The sequence below is a fragment of the Neolamprologus brichardi genome, chromosome 16, assembly GCF_056152115.1.
Source record: "Neolamprologus brichardi isolate AB-2024 chromosome 16, ASM5615211v1, whole genome shotgun sequence".
In the NCBI taxonomy this organism is placed as follows: Eukaryota; Metazoa; Chordata; class Actinopteri; order Cichliformes; family Cichlidae; genus Neolamprologus; species Neolamprologus brichardi.
Window position 1 is genome coordinate 9,777,501 of NC_142119.1, and position 19,441 is coordinate 9,796,941.

Below are 19,441 nucleotides of genomic sequence, written 5' to 3' on the forward strand. Positions count from 1 at the left end.
GTCGAAAGTTTAGGAGCCACGAAAGAGAACGCTCGGTCTCCTCTCAGTTTCAGCCGTGATTTGGGGACGGAGAGCAACAGCTGCTCAGCTGACCGGAGTGAACGAGTGGGGACATAGGGCTTCAGCAAATCAGACAGATACGCAGGTGCCAGACCATTTAAAGATTTAAAAAACCAATAAAAGAACTTTATGAATCCTAAATTCAATTGGAAGCCAGTGCAGGGAGGCCAGGACCAGAGTAATGAATTTTGTTTAATGCAAACTTCTCTTCATGTTCACAGGAACAGTTTTGCAACAGGTGGCAAAAGATTTGTGATTTATTACAGTTGATTGCCATTTGATCCCCGATAGATTGCATGTAGTTGACAAATAGACCCCATTCAATCAAAACCTGACAGAGAGTAGACTCTGACTCTGTCTTCTTGCCATTTTATTGCTGTCTTGATGCACCCCTGCTGCTTTGAAGACGGCAGCTGATGGTGAGCTGCCTTTGAAATGGTTGCTTTGAAGTGCAAAGCAATAAATTTAGCTGCGCTTCAGTCTCCAACTACTGTCCCTAGTGTGACTGTAGCATGAAGCCTAGGAGGCAATATTCGAGCTACAGCACCTGTGTCAGCACACCTGTCAATGGCCCAAACTATCCCGGTGTCCAAATGAATGAACTATAAAGAAAATCACCAACCATACAATTTCTATGATGGTTTACACAACCTATCAGTCTGTAAACATGCTTTTTCATGCTGGTACGTTGGAGCATTTTAACCTGGGAGTTTGGAGGCATCTTGTTTATTTATGATATGTAAAGTTTTAATACATGGACGCAACCTCTTCATATGCAGAGATTTCATAAATGGCAAGAGCACACAGACACCCAGAAAAGATGTTTCAAGGTAGAGAAAAGTTGGTAACAATACAAAGAAGGACAGAAAAACCTACAAAGAATAAATGAGGCACTTTATCATTCAGACACACTACGACATTGAGACACCTGGACATTTGTCTTGTGCCTCTACAGGTTTCAGTCACACAGATGCACGATCACAATCTCAATACAGCCCTCCGCTGAGCGCTTACGCAGGTCAGTGTCCAGATGAACGAACTGCATGTGGAGGGGACTTCAGGCGCAGCTGGACTTCAGCATTGTCGAGTTTCTCAAACACCTCTGCGTCATTATTTAGCATTTCATTAACTTGTTCCGCTGTCTCATTCAAGATATTCATCAGCTGTTTCTGTCATGTTACAGCGCGCATCACCTGTGTTCACTCCAATGATTAATGCCGCTTTGCGCCTGCTCCTCAGAGTCCATTAGCAGTTTGATAACAAATGATCCCACGCTGTGTTTTCATTTGTTATTATTCAGTGTTTTCCAGCAGCTGCAGGGAGAGCTGTTTGGATGCTAATGGAACTAACTCCAGCGGCTCCTTCACTGATGATGAATGGGAGTACTGGTTAAGGGGACGAACTGCCTTTAATAACGGTGCAGCTCTATTGCATTACGGGACTCCTGCTGAAGTTGAAAAGAGTTGTGTGAGAGTGATCTCATGGTTACTTTTCATGTTTCAGGCAACTGTATACATATTGTATTGTGTACAGATGACCTTTGCAATTATGCCTAATCTCAAGCTGGAATTATTCATCATTTGGATCATGATGATCACATGCATGTTTATGTGCCCCCTCTGGCACTTGGGCCTGTACGCCCAGCGTGTGCAGCAGTGGGGCTGAAGCTGACGACCAAAAGTATATTTATTAACAAGATTTCTCATTTGAGACTAGGGATGGGTATCGTTTAGGTTTTATCCGATACCAGTACCAAACCGGTAGTTTTGAAACGGTGCCTGTGCTTAAACGGTGCTCGAATCGGTGCTTAAAGAATGGAAAACACAAAATTGGTCCAAAAACCTCTCATGTTCAGCTGTTTTTTTGTAAAAAGATAACAATGTTAGCCTTTTCTGCTGCTCTCATCACTCTTGGCTAGAAGCAGTGCTTAAACAATGGAAAAAACTTTGTCCAAAAACCTCTCATGTTTAGCTGTTTTCCACTTTTTCTTTGGTCATTTTAGCCTTTTTGGCCAGCGTGAAGGGAGTATCTGCCATCAAACACAAAGACAGCCGCATGTAACTACGGCGGTGTTTGCTAGTTCACCTTACATGCATTAATGTAATAACGTGGTTAGCTTACTCAGCGTAAATTACACACGGACAACATTAAGCTACTCACACAGAGAAGAACGGCTGCTGCTGCCATCATCATCCGTCATCATTTCTGCTACTCTGGCAGGGCTAGGGGCCAGGACTCTACTCTTCGGGTTTTTGGGGGATGTTGCTAACTCCGGGTCCGATAACAGGCAACACACCCGCAGTAGACATGCACGATGTGAGGTCTCGCAGCAAGCTATCAAATATGGTGCATTTCTCGGCTTTTAACAAAACACTATGCGTCGCCAGGTGTTTCATCAGATTCGAGGTGTTACCTCCTTTGCACAGTATCACCTTAAAGCACTTGTTGCAGGCTGCTGAGTTTGCATCTTTTGCTGTGAAGTACAGCCAGACTTTTGACCGCTTTGCCTTGGGGATTTTTAATCTGTAGCTCTGCTCTGAAAGAACGTACGTACCTGGGCCCGCCTACTACGCTCGCAAAGGTAAAATGATTGGCTGGAATCCAAAGTGTATGACATCTCAGGAAAAAAAAAAGAAGCACCGAAATAAAGCACCGAAATGTGCGCTGCTTTTCGGTCTGGTTACTACCGTTTATGTCAGTACTGGTGCCATAATGGCAACGGATACCGGTACCCATCCCTATTTGAGACGCTTTAAGCAAAATGTACAGGCATTCAGCAGACTCCATTTCTCAAATACTGATGTGCTGCTTTTCCACATTTTAAATATTTGTGTTATTATGTTGGTCAGGAAAACCCAATTACATAAAGACGTCAATGGACACCTTTTAAATTGCTTTAACTAACGAAAATGACAAAGAGAATTCATGAATACTCAGAGTGTCAGGGTTTTTCCTGGCTCAAACTGGGCCTTTGGGGGTGAATACACAATGGGAGCATGACTGGTCTGCATATACAGGGAATATACAGTTTTCATAAGACTCTATGCAAAAAGTAAGAACACTGCATGATTCATTAGCTTCTGACTGACTGCAAGGTCAAGGAAGCTCAGATCATCACCACTCCACCATTGTGCAGTTCCAGAAGTCTTGTGGTCTTTTCTGATAAAACTTTGCAAACCTTCCAATAAAGTCATATTTATCTAGTCTTTTTCTAATTGTACTTTTATGAATTTTGACACGTTAGCTGAGGACTGAGATGTAGCACTCAGGTTATTTTTCAATTTCTCCAAGCAATGCACGAACATCCTGGGAAAACCTGGAACTGTCTTGAATGATTTCCATTTGTCAATAATGTTTCTCACTGCAAAATGATTGACTTTGAACTGTTTGGAAATACATTTATAACCCTTCCCAGAAATAACCAGCACTTCGGACTAGTAAATTGCCCAAACCTCTGCTTTTCTTCCTGATGATCAGTGGATTAGATTAGCAGCCCCTGGTTAGTATGGACCTTCTTTATTCCTATGGAAACAGTAAGAGTATACTTAGCTTACTGATTCCTTGGTGAGAGGTGAAAACCTCTTCTTGGGCGCCAGAGTTTTTATCTGCATGCAATATATTTAAATGTCTTTACGTTAGATTTTCGCAGTTATTTTTTTAAATAACATCTTCCCATTTTAACCTAAACACTGCATTTCAGTGGAGCCTAAGTTGCATATAGCTTAGCTAATATGAGCTGATACTGGCCTATTACAGATTTTTATCATTATCAACATATGATTATTTCTGATGTACACCAATATTAAAAGATTTAATGCAAATAAAATAAATAGGGAGTGCTGAGAGGGTTATTTCATCCAACCTTTCAGCACTCTCTTCAGCGCATATAAAGTGCCATTGGTGCTGAGCGGACACAGGGGTAAGTTAGGTGAGTCTTGACAGTAAATTGATTGAACATACGGTTGCATTATCTGTGAATCTCTGTTCGTCTTCTTGCTAAGCTGAGTACTAGCAGCTGTCACCACTAAAGACACAGCTCTTCTCACCCACAATTCACCTGTGCTGCTCAGTCTTGCAGTCCATTTCAACGCCTCAAATCTTCTTTTCGCACAAAGAGGGGATAATCGTTGGTAAGCCTCTGTGATGTCCACTTTCCTATACTCAAGACTGAAATCTGAACCCCTAAATTGAGAGTGTCACACTGTGTTAAACTGATTGCAGTCAATTTGGGAAGAATAAGCAACTTAAAGCTGGAAAAAGCTGGTTTATCTGATGCATTGATCCTCAATCTGGAGGGAAAAAAAGTAGAAGCCTTAGCAACCGACGTCAGCCCAAAGTAAAGCTGGATAAATGAAGAGGTCGCTGCAGGGACCAGAGAGCTGTGTACGGCTCTACATCTAATGCAGTACACACGACTTTAATACAGACTCAAGCAAGCCCGCACACAAACGGACTGCCTGACATCACATGGCAGACTGACTCTTTGGCAAACATTGGCAGCGGCTCTTGGATACCAACGAGACTCAACAAAGAAGTCCAAATTTGCTTTGGTTTCCCATTTATCACAAGTAAACACTGCTTTAATCCGAGCTCTGGGACAGAGAGAGAAACGCTGCTACAAATCTCCTGCTTGCTGCGTCTGCATGTGTGTAGTGGAAGGATGGGAACTGTGGCAGTACCTGGGTGCTTTTTTGAGTAATGAATAACAGCTGCAGTTTGCATAATCAACTGATGCGCAAATGATTATTTCTACAATAACAAACGAGGTGATTTAGATCACACAGACTGTCACAAGGAGAACCTTTGGGCATATTTCTGCCTCCTCACATTAGTTTTCTGATTAACTGTTAACTTACTAAGGACAGCAGTAGAAGCAATCATTTAAACAAAAGGAAAAGCAAGCAAACCTTCCCCGTGTGCATGCTTCTCCTCTATTATAAAACATTTTAACACAAAAGGAAAGTCGTAAATATTCTGTCGCTCAAAAGCTGTCCTGTACTTTTGCTGATCCCCGTTCCTCCAACACTGCATGTGTCCCTGTTATGTTTGTGCACTGCCTGCAGGCCTCTTCAGTCACCTAAACATTCTTCACTCCAGAAGGAATTTCTGCCTTTAAGCCAAAGTCCCCAGAGACAAAACAACAGTCTTTATGTGCTGCATGAGTCTGTACTGTCGTCTCTGCCTCACACCAACCTTCGGTCTCTAAACTGATGTGGCTAGAAAAACAAGAGTTCTGAGTTTAAATGAATTTGCTTTTGTCACTGTTACACACTCTTTTAAAATATTACTCAGTTCATGTGACTCTCAGCTTCAGGTCATCTGGCTCCTTGAATATAAAAACAGAAATGCCTAAAGCTGTTTTTATGTTAAAACAAAGCAAAAGTCATTTGTAAAAGAGTCGAGTTAGCTTTTAGCAAACTCAAAGCTAAACTTACAATACTGTGCAAAAGTCCTGATGTGGACTCAGTGGAAGAGTGGCTGTCAAGAAGCCATTTTTAAGGAAGGGAAACGGGGAAAAAGGCTAATGTAAGAACTGAACTGAAAATCAGATCTGATGAAGCGATGAATCTAAATGAGAGATTATTGGTTCAAATGGTCGTCGCTATGTACAGAGGAGGTCGGAGGAAAGCTAAAACAGGGTGTGCTTACAGGTTTATGACTGCAGTTCAGCCAGTGGCTTTTGGAAACTTGTGGAAATGAATGGAATTATGAACACAGAAAAGTATCATCACATTTCTGATCCCCAATGCAGTACAACTGGGAAAGCGTCTGATTGGGAACAGTGTCATTGTTTAGCAATGACACAAATAGTGCAAATGCAGTACGCATACCTGCATAGAAAAACATATAATGCATCACTATCAGTCATGGATGGGGCTCCCCACAGCCTGACCCTCAACATTACTGAATTTCAAGCTTGTGAGAATTGTACAAACTCTATTTTTGCCTTACATACTGTATTTTCAGGGGTATTTGTATGTGAAATGTAAATCACTGTACCCATTTCCAATTTTCCTAGGAAAATCTAAATGGAAGATGACCCAAGACTTGTACATAACAGACTTACAATAAAAAAACAATGGTCATAATGATGATGCAATGAGTCACTTTAGGCAAAGACTGTATATAAAAGATGGGCACAGTCACTATGATGACTTGTTTGTAGATTAACGTTTTAAAACCTTCAGTTTGACATTTTGTCTGTTTCTTTAAACTTGGCATGAATGTATTTAGGTAAGAGGGCAGCCCAGGAGATAGTCTGGTTAGCATGGTGTTTGTAATTTACTGAGACATTATGTGGGGTCTGTCCACCTAAAACATGCTTTAATCATATTTACTGTCTTTTTTAAAAATCGTGAATTCGGAATGACACAAAATGTCACCCACCTATGACTCAAAACAGCCTAGTAAGGCACAAATTTTAGCTTTAACACAATTAAAATGGTTGACTTGCATAAAAATTCACCTGCGTGGTTGTCATGAAGTACAAAAATTTGCCACAGAGACCAAAACAAGTTTTTGTGGCAAGCTGTCAACATGTTTACTTCTGCTCTAAAGATGGGGAATTTAACATGGAGGTCTATGGAAAGTGAGTAATTTTTGGAGCGAGCCTCAAGTGGAAATTTGAGGAACTGCACTTTTCTGGAACTCCTGTGTATGCTGCATCTTGAAAGTCTTGAAAGTGGCTGATATGGTTTAGGGCAGGGGTGTCAAACATCTGGCCCATGATACAATTATATCCGGCCTGCAACATAGATTCATATGTATATATTAGGGGTGCAACAATACTCGTATCGATATTGAACCGTTCGATACAGTGCTTTCGGTTCAGTACGCATATGTATCGAACAATACCATTTTTTTTTTTAATCAACTTTTCTTCTGACGATGTTGTCTGTGTTAAGCGCTCAGTGGATCTGCGTTCGACTACTCCGCCTAGGCTGCACTGTCGAGTGCAGATCCACTGAGCGCAGCGCAAGCTAGCAAGCCAGAAGCTAAGCTCGTTGCAACAAGGCAATAAGGCAACTGCCTCAACGCTACCCGAAATTGAACCTCCCCCACCCTCGTTCAGATCTGGCGTTTGGAACTATCTTGGTTTTCATGTGAAGTATGACCCTGAAGGTAAGCGTGTCAGGCGTTATGGCGTTAACGTCATTTTAACGAGATTAACGCTGACGGCACTAGTGGGAACACAACAAATATTTTTGCCAACATCATCCTAGTGCAAAGACAAGTGGAAGCAGACAAAAACAACAAGCATGCATGCTACAAACTTTACCCGAGTCATTTAGACAGCCGTTAGCACATGATTCTCCTTATGGGGACCTGATATGGTTAATATGCTGCTGAGAATATAGCCCAGAAGAAGCGTATAGTATAGCTTTTATTTTGGAAAGAGCCATTTCTCTGTAATAAACTCTCTTTTCCAAAGATGAGTGATTTCTCGATCAGATAGATTAATTTTTCTTTTATTATTTTGTTGTTTCAGCAACATTAAATTTAAAAACTACTTTTGAGTTAAAATATATATTTATAATTTTAATAAATGACAAATTAAAAAGGCATGAACATTTTTTTGTATCGAAAAAATATCAAACCGTGACACCAAAGTATTGAACCGAACGGATCCGTGAATTTTGTGTATCGATTCACCCTAGTATATATGTATATTAATGCCCCGTCAGTATGTGGGAGCCGAATATATCGGAGACCTCAAAGCTCAGTGCAGAATTTATAAAAATAGGAGGGGCTAAAATGATATCGGCTTAAATTTGTGGAGGAGAAAAGGTGTCAAACTTGTCCATAGCACAGACCAACAATTGGTTTTATCGCCAGTAAAAACACTTAAAAAATATATAATATGTACACATGACCCTGAAAATAGTTTGCCGTGATTTATTTAAGGGTGTTATTGAAGTAAGTATGGATTCCTAACCTTCTGAATCCATGGCTGAAACTTTCTTTTACCTTCTCCTTCAATGGTGCACCTGCTGACATCCACCGTCTTAGAGTTGATTACCCCGACCACAGGGTAGCCCTCCACCTCCCCTGCGGGTTCCCTGGGCATGAAGGATATACTGCTGCCATCATCAGGGGCAACGGTTGCTGGGTGGGGGTCATAACCCCTCTCTGCCAGGCTGGTGAGTCTTCTCAAGGTCACTCCTTTGGCACTGAGGATCTCAGCGTCAGACCCGCAACTCAGGAGCCGCTCTGCGAACTCCACACTGCCTCGGATGTCCAGCAGAGCCTGCTGAAGCTGCACCCCCTGTAAGTGGAGGTGGTTCCTGATAAACAGAGAAGTTAGACAAGCAAAAGTTGAAAGCATTTCCTCACAATATTCTTGGTAGACCATCTGTGGTTTTTGGTATCTGTGGCATGGCAGTGAATAATTACTGTATTACAATATTCAAGAAATAAATGGATTGCTTATGCTTGTTTAATTCTGATTCATTTTTGTGTGATTAAAAGGTTATGATCAGTTCAAAACATAACACACAGAATTAGCTCTGTTTCAGGAGATTTCAAACGCACTGGGGTGGCAGTAAGTCAACAGCTTCACAAAATAAGAAACACTTTTAAGTCCAGTGAAAACAACATCCACTTGGAATCAGCTAAAAAGAGCATTTGGACATTAGACAATAAGACAACAGCATCGATATCAAACACACTGCCAGTGAAACTGCAGCTGCTCAGCTTATTGACTTTTTATATATACTGGCACAAAAATGTGTTGAAATGGATCCACAAACACTTAGCAGAAGATTTCCTGGGTTTTATTTTCTGGGTCTGACTTTATAATCTAAACACTGATGAGGTTGTAATACTAAAAACAAAACAAAACAAAACAAAACTGTAATAACCTGTTAATCTTAACCACAACTTTGGCGACTCTAGATCATAATCAGTAACTACTCGGTAAACTATTCAGTCCTGGGGTGGTTCATTCATCTTTAGGCAGTGCGAGGAAATTGATTCATGAACAGCATTGTGTCCTGCTGTGGCAATAAGATCCTGTCTCCTCTTGAGAAATAGCTTTGGGAAAGGTAATGATATGCTAATTAGCGCTTGGCTCTTCAAATCACAGACAAACAGTATCCCACATTCTTGATTTTTAGTTCACAAACACTTGTAATGACTAACTACTCCTGACATTTTGGAGATGTTAGCTCTTTATACAGTAAAGTTACAGCTGGATACAAATAATATCAGGCTGATCCTGCTACAATTTGTTCCCCCGGTTCAAATCACAGACAAACTGTATCTCACAGCTGTTTATGTTTTTAAATCTATTTCGCACAGAGAGGCATTTTTTGAAAAATGTATTGACAGCAATGTTGAATATTATTACACAGGAAAAAAAAACCCAACTACATGTAAAATAATCACACCGTGATGCCTCTGCCTTTGTAAATGGAGGGACAATAACTGCATGTGTATGTAAGCATGTAAAACCTGAAGATAGAGACAAAATACTGTTAATCTGACTATCTGCCATTCTGCAATTCATCTCATGTAAACAATATCGTGGCACACAGCGTGACGTGAAAAAAGGCACATACCTTTGACGTTGCGTGACGAACTCTGTATTCCTCGTCCACGCGTAAACGCAAAAAAGGAGTTTTAAAAATCTCAGTTTTCGGTGATTCGAAACGCCGTTTCCGTGTGGACGAAACAGCTGCGTTTTCAAAAATACCCGTGTAGGTGCGGACGTAGCGTAAAAGAGTTAGTAGTTTATTTTATTACTACCTGTAATTTATTGTATTGTATTTGCTTAATTGTTTACTACTAAATTGTTTGAGGTGTGAAATAAATCGCAATGGAGCAAAATATGGGTGTGTGTGTGGTTGGAGGATGTGTTTGTGTTTGTGCGTGCGTGTGTGCGGGAGAGGGGGGGGGCATTTTTGTAAAACAAAGGGGGGCCTAGCAAGAAAAGTTTGGGAACCACTGATCTAATGTAATGTGGGAAACCCAGGATCTAGAGAATCGTCAAATCCCCGCTAAGTTTAAGCTGGTCAGTATGCATGTTTTTATACCTCCGTTGGACGCGGAGCTCCTCCAGACGCCGCAGCAGAGACAGACAGTGGGCCTCCACTGCGCTGGCGTAACCTCGTGCGAATGCCCTCACCTCATTGGCTGTGGCCTCAACTCGTGCCTGCAAAGTCTCCTGAGATGCTTCCACCTGTGCCAGTGGAAATGTATATTATAGTTCTAAAAGCACATACTGGTCATTTAAAATAATAAGCTTAACAATCTGTGCTAGAACAGGTTTTCAGAACGAGTATGTGGCTTTTTTTCTCCTCTGAGGTGACAGCAGCGGTGCCCTTTGTTTAACTGTGAGCTACCCAAATTTCATGCCACTTGTTGTAAACATGAAGCGCAGGCAACGACAGAAGGTAATGGGACACTGGCTCATAAGTCTGAATATCTTCCCAATAAAATGGCAGTCTTCACCTTCTGCAGTGACTCCTCCAGTCGCTCGAGTCGGGGTCGAAGGTGCACGTTAACCAGCTCTCTGATGCGGTCCCCATGGCGATCGATAACATCACGTGTGGGGCAGCAGCGGTGGTCGCGGTGCAGCGTGGCGGCACACTCCAGGCAGACGGGCAGGTCGCAGGGCTGACAGAAAAGCCGCAGCTCCTGTCCCGGGTGCAGGGTGCAGAGGACAGGCCGGACCAGACGACCACAAGCCTTCAGCTCCTCCAGAGCCTGAATGGAGTGAGACGCTGTTCGCTTCTGCCGTCTGAGGACACACAGACATATGAGCACATCTTTAAGTCAGAACACAGATCTGGATTTCCCAGGATGTCTGCTACTGTCTGTGCAGACAGTGTTAGTGTGTTAGTGCAGAGAACGGCTCAGAATCCATCTTGAAGACATACGTAAACAAGATCAGTTAGTGATGAAGAAGAACAGAGTAAAATACAATTTAAACCTCAGTCTCTTCAAAGCAGAATATATATTTTAAAAAAACCCTCAAATTTCCACTGTAACTGACTGCAGTGCAGAGAGTACCACAAAACAGCCTTTAATAAGTCACGCCTAACCATTAGTGTTGTGCCACTGTTAGTACAAACACAAAAGACAAACAAACAAATAAACAAAATATCCAGTTGAATAAAAGTATCTGAGAAAACCACCATCAGTTCCTAATATATACAAAGTTTATGGTCTCAGCCAGTAACTCCAGGGGCCTGTCTCGATATGCGTACTTGTGCGTACTTGTTAACTCGTGATACGTCATCAGTCGGAGACCAAGTACTGTTCCAATTCAAAGTACGCATCAAGCCGAAAATGCGAAAAATTTCCGGATGTGTTCTCGCTCTGCCTGTTTTATCGAGCATGCATCGGTGGTGACTTGTGTACTTGGTACAGCTAAATATCCCAGAATGCATTTAGTCCAAAACCCAAATGCAGCAATGGCAGAGGAGCGCAGCTAAAAACTTTTAAATATTACTCTTTCTGGGTAACAAAATAAACTTTTAAGTTATTTTCAAGTGAGAATGTAGCTGTGTAAACTTCAAAGATCTGCTCGATTTATCAAGATATCAAATATTTCCAAACGTGATCCGATTTCGGAGACGTCTGTTACCAACCAGCTCCATAGCAGACCGGGAGGTTGAGGATCACAAGAGCCGGTGAGAACAGCGGACTCCTGGCACATCGTTTACAGAGATATTTTTCAATTCAGGAGGAAACATTTTCACCGGGAAGAAAAACAGCATGTTAATACGTGGAGATTCTGAAGGCTACTTCAAAATGATCAGATTATATTTTAAATATTTGTTCAGTTCTCTTCCAAACCCCAGCAGCTGTCTATTGTAATTGTCCACTAAAATAAAAATAAAAGCCTTCTAACATCTCACCTGTTTGTTTTTATTAAGGCATACATGTACACAATTTTTATTAAAAGAGATTTCGCTACTGAGGTTAAACATGATATATAAGTCACTTAGATCATTTCTAATTGTTAATGTTTGGTTTATTTCAGTGTTTTATTTGTTCCTGGGTAAATCGGTTTGGCTGAGATTTAAGTTAAGCTTCATAATATATTAATCACAGTTAAATTAAGAGGGGACGGCAGCAAAAACTCCTGACTTGAGACATCATCAAGTATACTGGTGTTCCATTTGTACAAATCACGTGTCCATGATCGCGTTCTTGGCAAGTCCGGACTCGCGTACTTGAGAATTGAGAAAGGATCCAGGGCTTAATGAATAAAACATGCTGCATAATTTGCAAATTTTTGTCACCAAACAGCAGAGTGTGCTTTTTGACCTCTCAGGGCCACAGTAGCCTACGATGCACAGCCTGACACTTTAAAAAGGAGATCTCAAAAAGGAATGGATGACGTTTTTGCAATAGCTATCTTCCATTTACAGTCTGTGGAACAGACTCAAACGAAAACCAAACAGATTATCGAGCAGTAGAAGTAATAGATTAAAATTTTTAAACACGGTAAAAACCTAATTTAATACATTAGACAGCAAAAAACAAACAAACAAAAAAACAGCATGTGGGATGTACGAAGGGATAAAGAAAACTGAGCTAAGGCATAATAGCAAAACAGAATTAAAAACTAGCCTCGGAGCTAACTGTACCTATGCGCTTGGCAGCAGAACTCGCACAGGTTGACGGAGCACACCTCGCAGCGGCTCCCAGCACCTCCTTCTCCGCACAGGTCGCATCCCAGCGGGCCGTCCGTTTCCAGGGTCTCCACGAATACTTCGTCCAGTGCTAAGTGGTCGGTACTCAGCCCGACGGGCCCGGACGGAGGGAGGTCTACCTCTGAGTCGCAGTCAGGGCAGAGCACCGTGATAGTGACGGCGGGTCGGTCTGCCTCTAGTGGTTTGTCCCGCTTACCGCCCTCCGGAACATCCCGTTGGATACGTGAAGACACCGAAAACGGCTCCAGCTGAGCGATGCAGTCAGAGCAGAACGTGTGCAGACACGGCAGGATTTTAGGGTCCCGGTACAGGCGCTTACACACCTTACACACCGCTCTGGGATTCACCAACACGTCGCTCTGCTCGCGTCCAGAGCTCTGTGCTCCCTGCTCCGACGTTTCTTTCTGCTCTGACTGCGACATTGTTCAGTTTGGGTGATTTCTGGAGCAAGAATAAAGGGGGGAAAAAAAAAAAACCCCAGCGAGTTCGAAAAAGTTGTCAGAGCTGAAGGAAACTTCTGTATAATCCCCTTTCTGCATAATAAATCACACGTTTTCTGCACTGCGGCAATCCACCCCATTCATTAATTATAAGGCCATTCGAAAGCTCCACTTTTGATCATGAGAAGTTTACTGCTCCATGGGACATTTGACACCTCTCTCATTGGCAGACCAATAGGAAACCTCTCCCGGGCTATCCGGGGTGGTCCAAAACTTTACCGAAGTCTTCAGCACAGTGTGGGACTTTGACTGCCCCCATCTACTGGCAGGACGGTGGAAGATATATCCACTCACTGCCTGCATTTAAACCAGCAGTCCCCCGGGCCACGGACCGAGTCGTTTGTTACCGGGCCGCGAGAGTTGATGCTCGGGTGTGAAATTTACGGGTTTCATGGGTTTTATCGTTAACTCGGTTTGCCTGGGTCTTTTCCCGTGTTGTAGTTGTGTCTTATTTTGAAAAAAATATTTACGTTACCATAGCGACCAGAGAGCATTAAGGGGCAGAGAGAACATTACTCTTAATGTTGTTGGCGCATTTCAGGAGGACGCTGCTAAAGTAGTTACACAATTACACAGTGAATTCGCGTTTATTATTTACAAAATACCACAGTTTTTGTCTTGGTTGTATCATTTTTTTTGTTGTATTTATCCGCGACACCTTCACGGACCGGCGCCGGTCCGTGAAAATACTGTCGGACATTAGACCGGTCCGTGGCGCAAAAAAGGTTGGGGACGGCTGGTTTAAACTGTTGTAAATGACCCGTCGTCCTATAATCTGTGGAGCATACGAAATCACCTTTTGGGACAATGGCATCAACACCAAAAATAGCTTGCTGTGTTTACAGCATGGCACCAGAATTTCTAACAACTGATTCAGTTCACCCGAAGAAAAACATTAAAGAAGCATAATTACTTAGAAAAGAAGAAGAAGAAGCCACATTTAACGCAAAGGAGGAAAAGGGAGGAGAGATAGTGAAGAATGTGTGAGAGCCAAGTTTGTTCCAGTTTCGAAGTGCTGTTGCTAGATGACAAACTAATCTTAAGGAAGTGTTGCTCACACTTCTCCTTTTCAGTCAGCCTCAATAGTGGAGATGTACGCGATTCCTAAAAATCGGTGTGAAAAAGTTTTGCACATGAGATCTTGCTGAAACACAGTAAAGTCGAAATAAAATCCAGGAGCAGATAAATCAACTAAAATAATGGAAATATCACTGAGGTAAAAAGGTGACATATGCACATTTAAGCAGGTAACAAAAGGCACAAAACCAGCCGGACACCAGGCAGATACATAGATGATACTATAATAATAAGATAATACTAAAAGAAAAAAGCTGACAATACCAAATACTTGAAAAGCAATACGGGATGTGACTCACTGCATTATGTTGAACTATTGGCTGATTTTTTAGCTTTGTGTTTTCCTTTATGTAAAAGGTTTTTCATCATAAATTGATGCAGAAAACACATTTAATGGAGGACCTCTGCAGACCAGAGAAATTAAACTGACACCTACCACCAGGGATAAACCTTTTGTGCTGTGGATGTGGAAAGGACCCAAATGCAGACTTCTAATCAGGCAAAGTTAGTGTCACTACAGACAGGAGGACACAATCATCAATTCCCCAGGATTTACTTTCAAAGGTTTTAAGTTAAAAAAAAAAAAAACCAAACATTTTAAAGCAACACTATCACCCTTGACATCACAAAAAGCATTTTTCAAAAATAAAACTTTAATTATTTAATTTTTTAAAATTCCGTCATTAATCTGAGTCTCATTGGGGTGAAAATATATTTGTGGAGAGGAATTAGAACAATAAGCATTTATAAAAACATTATCAGATGATGGAAATAGAACAACAGTATAATTCGAGTATGAATAAACAGCTGCAGACATCATCCTCACAAAATCCAAGAGGAATATACAGCTTTTTATAGACTGAGGTGTTTAAGGTTTATTTGAAAGGTTCAGATTACCTGAAACCAGTTCTGCCATGGTTACTGGACACTGTCTGTAGTTTTCAGATTTGAATGAACGGTGTAAGGTAACTCCAGAGGTAGAGCTTTCTAAAGAAATAAAGTGAGTGCTTCTATAATTAGACAGTAAAACTGTAACAGAAAATGTGCTAAAATGTCAATGTTTCAATGTTTTTCTTGTTTTGTTTCTATATTTCTGTATTTCATTATGTTACATGTCTGCATTAAAGTAAAATTTCAAAGTCAAGATAGCTGAATTTTACTGACATAATTTAAATGGAACTCTCAGTTCACACACTGTAAATGCATTAGAGGATGTAAAAAATAATATTAAAAGTTAATAGATAAATTATTAAAAACATCCAGCACAGAGTTAAATGGCATTACACAACTGTAACACACGCAGTAATAAATTACATTAAAGTAAAGCTACACAAGAGGACCGCTTTTGTGAATGTCAGTCTTTACTTTGGACATATCCTGACCTTAAATGCAGCACATGCACACACATATGCAGCCAGGGGTAGTATCTGCCTATATCTGTTGTGTTTTTTTGTGTACATTAGTGTGTCAAACGGTCACATAATAGATGCAGAGGAAACTGGTCATAATAATGAGATAAAGTGATCCAACTGGACGGAATGAAGCAGCACTGAAGGTGAAATAAGTCCTCCATGAAACGTTCGAGCCTGAAAAAATAAGAAAAATAATTGATTTTTTTCCTATAATATTATTTGCCTAGCTATATATATATATATATATATATTAATACATATATTTGCTTTTATTTTCTGGTAGATTTGATTTAAATTGAAGAAATATTCCCCTGACTTAGTGTTACACCTCCATAAATAAAAGATAGGCCAAAGGATGAATTTTAGTCCTTTAGTACAAATGTGTTTGGTATCAGGTCAATGTAAAAGTATATAGACTACCTGATATAGTTGCTTCAGAAAGAGACATCACCAAGTTGTTTTCAATCCTGAAGCTGTAGGTGTCACTGACTTGGACCGACAGCAGTGTGCTGAAGATGCTGAATATCCCCTCAGAGTTTTCTGTGAAAGTGGAGCTTCCATTCAGGATGTTCTCAGTTTGGTTTAACCACAAAAAGCTTGGCTTAGGGAACCACCTGACTGCCTCAGCAGACAGGGTGCCATTTGAGAAGGTGAAAGTGGGCGCTGAAAAAGCTGATGTAATAAAAGAGGGAAGAAAAAAATCCTGAATTAATATAGCAATCAAGAGTGAAGCTTCACTCAGTACTCACATTACTCAGAACAGCACGTTGGTTAAAATTCCCAACATTACAAAAACTAAGAATACCCTTATACCATCTTATTCCAATGTGTTGCAAACCATGCTGCTAATGAATGCCAATAAAGAATGTTTAGATAAACACACAATTAATCTTGAAGAGTGAGTCATCCTACCTGCTGTTCTGAGTTGAATGCTGACCTCTCCTCCACCTTTAGAGGAGCTGATGCTGCATGTGTACTTCCCCTCATCGCTGCGTCTCACATTCCTCAGCAGCAGAGAGGCATTGCCTGTGACTACAGCCTCAGGGAAGAGCTGAGTTCTCCCACTGAACTGTGACGCCTGATTCGTCAGATCCGGAGCTCCATTCTGATAAAAGTAAACCAGGCCGGTCAGGTCCGTCCTCTTCCAGGTCACTGTCACTTTGTCTTGGGAAGTTTGTGTGTCAAGATAGCAGCTGAGCAGCTGATCCCCACCAAGGTTGGCGACAGGCTTTGTACTGCTGCTTATCACATTGGACTGGGGCTCTGTGGGATGTGGACATTTTATACACATATTATAGACTAGCACATTTGAATCAGTTCCAAATTGTTGACAACTTAATAACCGATTTAAATGATATTTAGTGAAAGTGTTGTTTGCTTTTGGCAGTTATAAAACTTTTAGCAGGAAGATTTTAAGGACAAGTTCACATTTTTCACATTCACATATCCTGAGAGAGAGAGAGCGACTGTGATTTCAAGAGATAGTTCAAGCAAAGCTATGACTATTTAGGGGTCTGAGTTAGTAAAAGAGATTAAATTCTAAAGACACAGATAGATAGACTGTATATAAAAGATGGTTCTAGCATACAGGTCTGAAAAACAAAGCCAGGGTGGAAATGTCCTATACCTGTCTTCTTTCTACTGACCAGCAGGGGGCAACCATTGTAGCTGTCTAGAAAAGAAATCTACTTCTCACTTGATTTATAACCTCAGTAAATATTTTCCTAATGCCTTTATGGTCTCAGTCAGTAGTATTATGACTTCATCATGTTTAGCTTGGAAATTATCGTGCCATTTATAAAAATAACCCACTCAAAGTGTGGTATGCTTTTTACTCTGTGACTGATGACTCACTACTGTATGAGCATGGCGTGTCCTTTGGTTCACAATCAGATCTTTTTTGGCCTTCAGTTAAACTAAAAAAAGAAGTCCTTTTTTCAGGTAATAACATTGCGCATATTTAATAAATTTGTAACTTAATAAAACTAACATGCCAATTAATCTAGCTTGAATGCTAGCTAGCTATCAGCTTCACACATTCTTCTAAAATATAGTCACGCCCACTTTCAAGACATCAACAAGGTGATGGCCAAAATACCAGTTTCACAGGTTCATATAGGACAGGATTCCACAGTAAAAACTCAGGCGCACCATGTTTATGAATGAAACTATCAATTGATATTTAAAGTCAATATTCCCTTAATACCATGTTAAACCGGCACCAGTCAAGCATACCTAAACACACATAAACATTTTCTCAAGGAAATGAAACATGAATATAGAGTATATGTGTTACTTGGCTATCAACATTATTTCTGTCAAGTGGAAAGTCAGCCTCCCTTACAAATATTTACAGATCATTACACATGCAGATACAAATGAATATTTACAGTTAAACACTCGATGCTGTGCCGTGCCGTGTTGCCGTCCACATGGATTAACTGTATTTTAGTTTAGACAAACACAGCACATGGTGAGCACACCCATGTATCACCCCAGGCCTCACAGAGCCATCACTAATGACAAGAGGATCCAAACAGATCTGTGGGTCTTACTTGAGAAGGCCAGAGAGAAGAAGAGGATGATGAAGAAACTAAGTATGACGATGATGATGAGCATGCTGTGCAAAAAGAAAAACACAAGTGCAATTGTAACAAAACACATAGTATTAGTTTTTAAAGATTAGTTTCATAGCAGTTCTTCTAGCTTCTATTATTCTTCCTGTAACTGTAGGGTTTGGGCTCCATGCATTGTGTCTTCTGGGTCTCGTGATGATCAGGACAAAAAATCCATTGCAATAAGAAAGCTGGAAACTGGAGATTGTTTTCAATTCTTCTGTAAGTGTTTTCTTTGTGGTTCAAAAATGTTAATATTTTGTCCTGGCAGATATTTAAAGGAGAAATATCTCTTTGACAGACTGTCAGCAACTTTTATTTTGTTAGGGATCACATATTAAACTAGTCGCAAACCATAAGTTTATATATAATAACATGTTGTTGTATTATAATCTGAAACTTTAAAGGTAATCAGCAACTACAGCTGTCAAATAACATCAAAAGTGAGATGTTTTCTTTCTCTACTGGTGCAGTAAAAGCAAACATACCACTGGAGACACGTAAATATTTTCAAAGTTGAATGACAACACTAAATATTCAAACCTCATGGTCGCACCTGTAGAAGATGATTTGTCCGAGTGTGGCCATGGCTCCTGATGAAATCTCTTGAGACCAAGAAAAATGGTAATTATTTATTCTTTATCCACTTTTTTTATCCAAGTAATATATTTCTGCTGCTGTCTGTCAGCAGCCTGCACAGAACTGTCTGCTCAGCCTCTCTCAGAGCACTTAGGAAATACAATACAACACCATAAGTAAATATTACTTTTAAGGTGTGTTCTTCATTTTGGTTGACAGGTCATCATCTAGCTCGTTTATCTTACCAAAATAAAAGTTCATGTGACTGATTTACAAGAGAAAGAGATTATTTTTGTGATGTTAGTTAAGCTTTTACAAAGTGAAGGGATTACATCCAGAAAAGCATTTTTACAGTACTTATGACATAGAATATGTTTTTCATGTATATATTAATAGCATGCAGTACCGACTGCTGCTGGTTTTATTACGGCAAAAGCATAATATGCATACAAGGAAAAAGAGTAGCACACTGGGTTTGGCAAATTGACTCAAGGTGGACAAAATTTGATCTGTCGAGGAAAAAGAGAACATAC

General features: G+C 40.6%; 2 protein-coding genes across 3 annotated transcripts in view; both read right to left on the reverse strand.

Moving 5' to 3' along the window:
• trim45 (tripartite motif containing 45) overlaps positions 1-13,395 on the reverse strand; it is a 22,857-nt gene extending 9,462 nt beyond the window's left edge. Inside the window, exons 1-4 of the mRNA XM_006808149.3 lie at positions 12,660-13,395; positions 10,513-10,801; positions 10,095-10,240; positions 8,029-8,345 (exon numbers count right to left, since the gene is read on the reverse strand). Coding sequence (XP_006808212.2) covers positions 8,029-8,345; positions 10,095-10,240; positions 10,513-10,801; positions 12,660-13,147 — 1,240 coding nt within the window. The 5' untranslated portion in view covers positions 13,148-13,395. The remainder of the gene's footprint in view (positions 1-8,028; positions 8,346-10,094; positions 10,241-10,512; positions 10,802-12,659) is intronic.
• A 2,251-nt stretch (positions 13,396-15,646) lies between these two features.
• Positions 15,647-19,020, reverse strand: vtcn1 (V-set domain containing T cell activation inhibitor 1). Of its 2 annotated transcripts, XM_035915497.2 has the most exons (5): positions 18,886-19,020; positions 18,270-18,334; positions 16,627-16,977; positions 16,135-16,386; positions 15,647-15,888 (listed from the first exon to the last, which is right to left on the reverse strand). In XM_035915497.2, exons 1-5 carry the CDS (start codon positions 18,915-18,917, stop codon positions 15,770-15,772), a joined length of 819 nt encoding a protein of 272 aa, XP_035771390.2. In that variant the 5' UTR covers positions 18,918-19,020; the 3' UTR covers positions 15,647-15,769. The 2 variants fall into 2 exon arrangements, with proteins under 2 accessions (XP_035771390.2, XP_087686115.1); XM_087829989.1 differs by lacking the exon at positions 18,886-19,020 and having other exon boundaries at positions 18,270-18,378.
• Between the last annotated feature and the right edge of the window lie 421 nt (positions 19,021-19,441).

Bases quoted from the DNA above. Each gene is read 5' to 3' on its own strand.
- vtcn1 (XM_087829989.1), bottom strand. From the start codon at position 18,378: ATGTGTTTTGTTACAATTGCACTTGTGTTTTTCTTTTTGCACAGCATG. The intron at 16,978-18,269 runs GTAAGACCCACA...CACATCCCACAG, and splicing joins CTTCTCTCTGGCCTTCTCAA to AGCCCCAGTCCAATGTGATA. The intron at 15,889-16,134 runs GTAGTCTATATA...TTATTTTTTCAG, and splicing joins TTCTGAAGCAACTATATCAG to GCTCGAACGTTTCATGGAGG.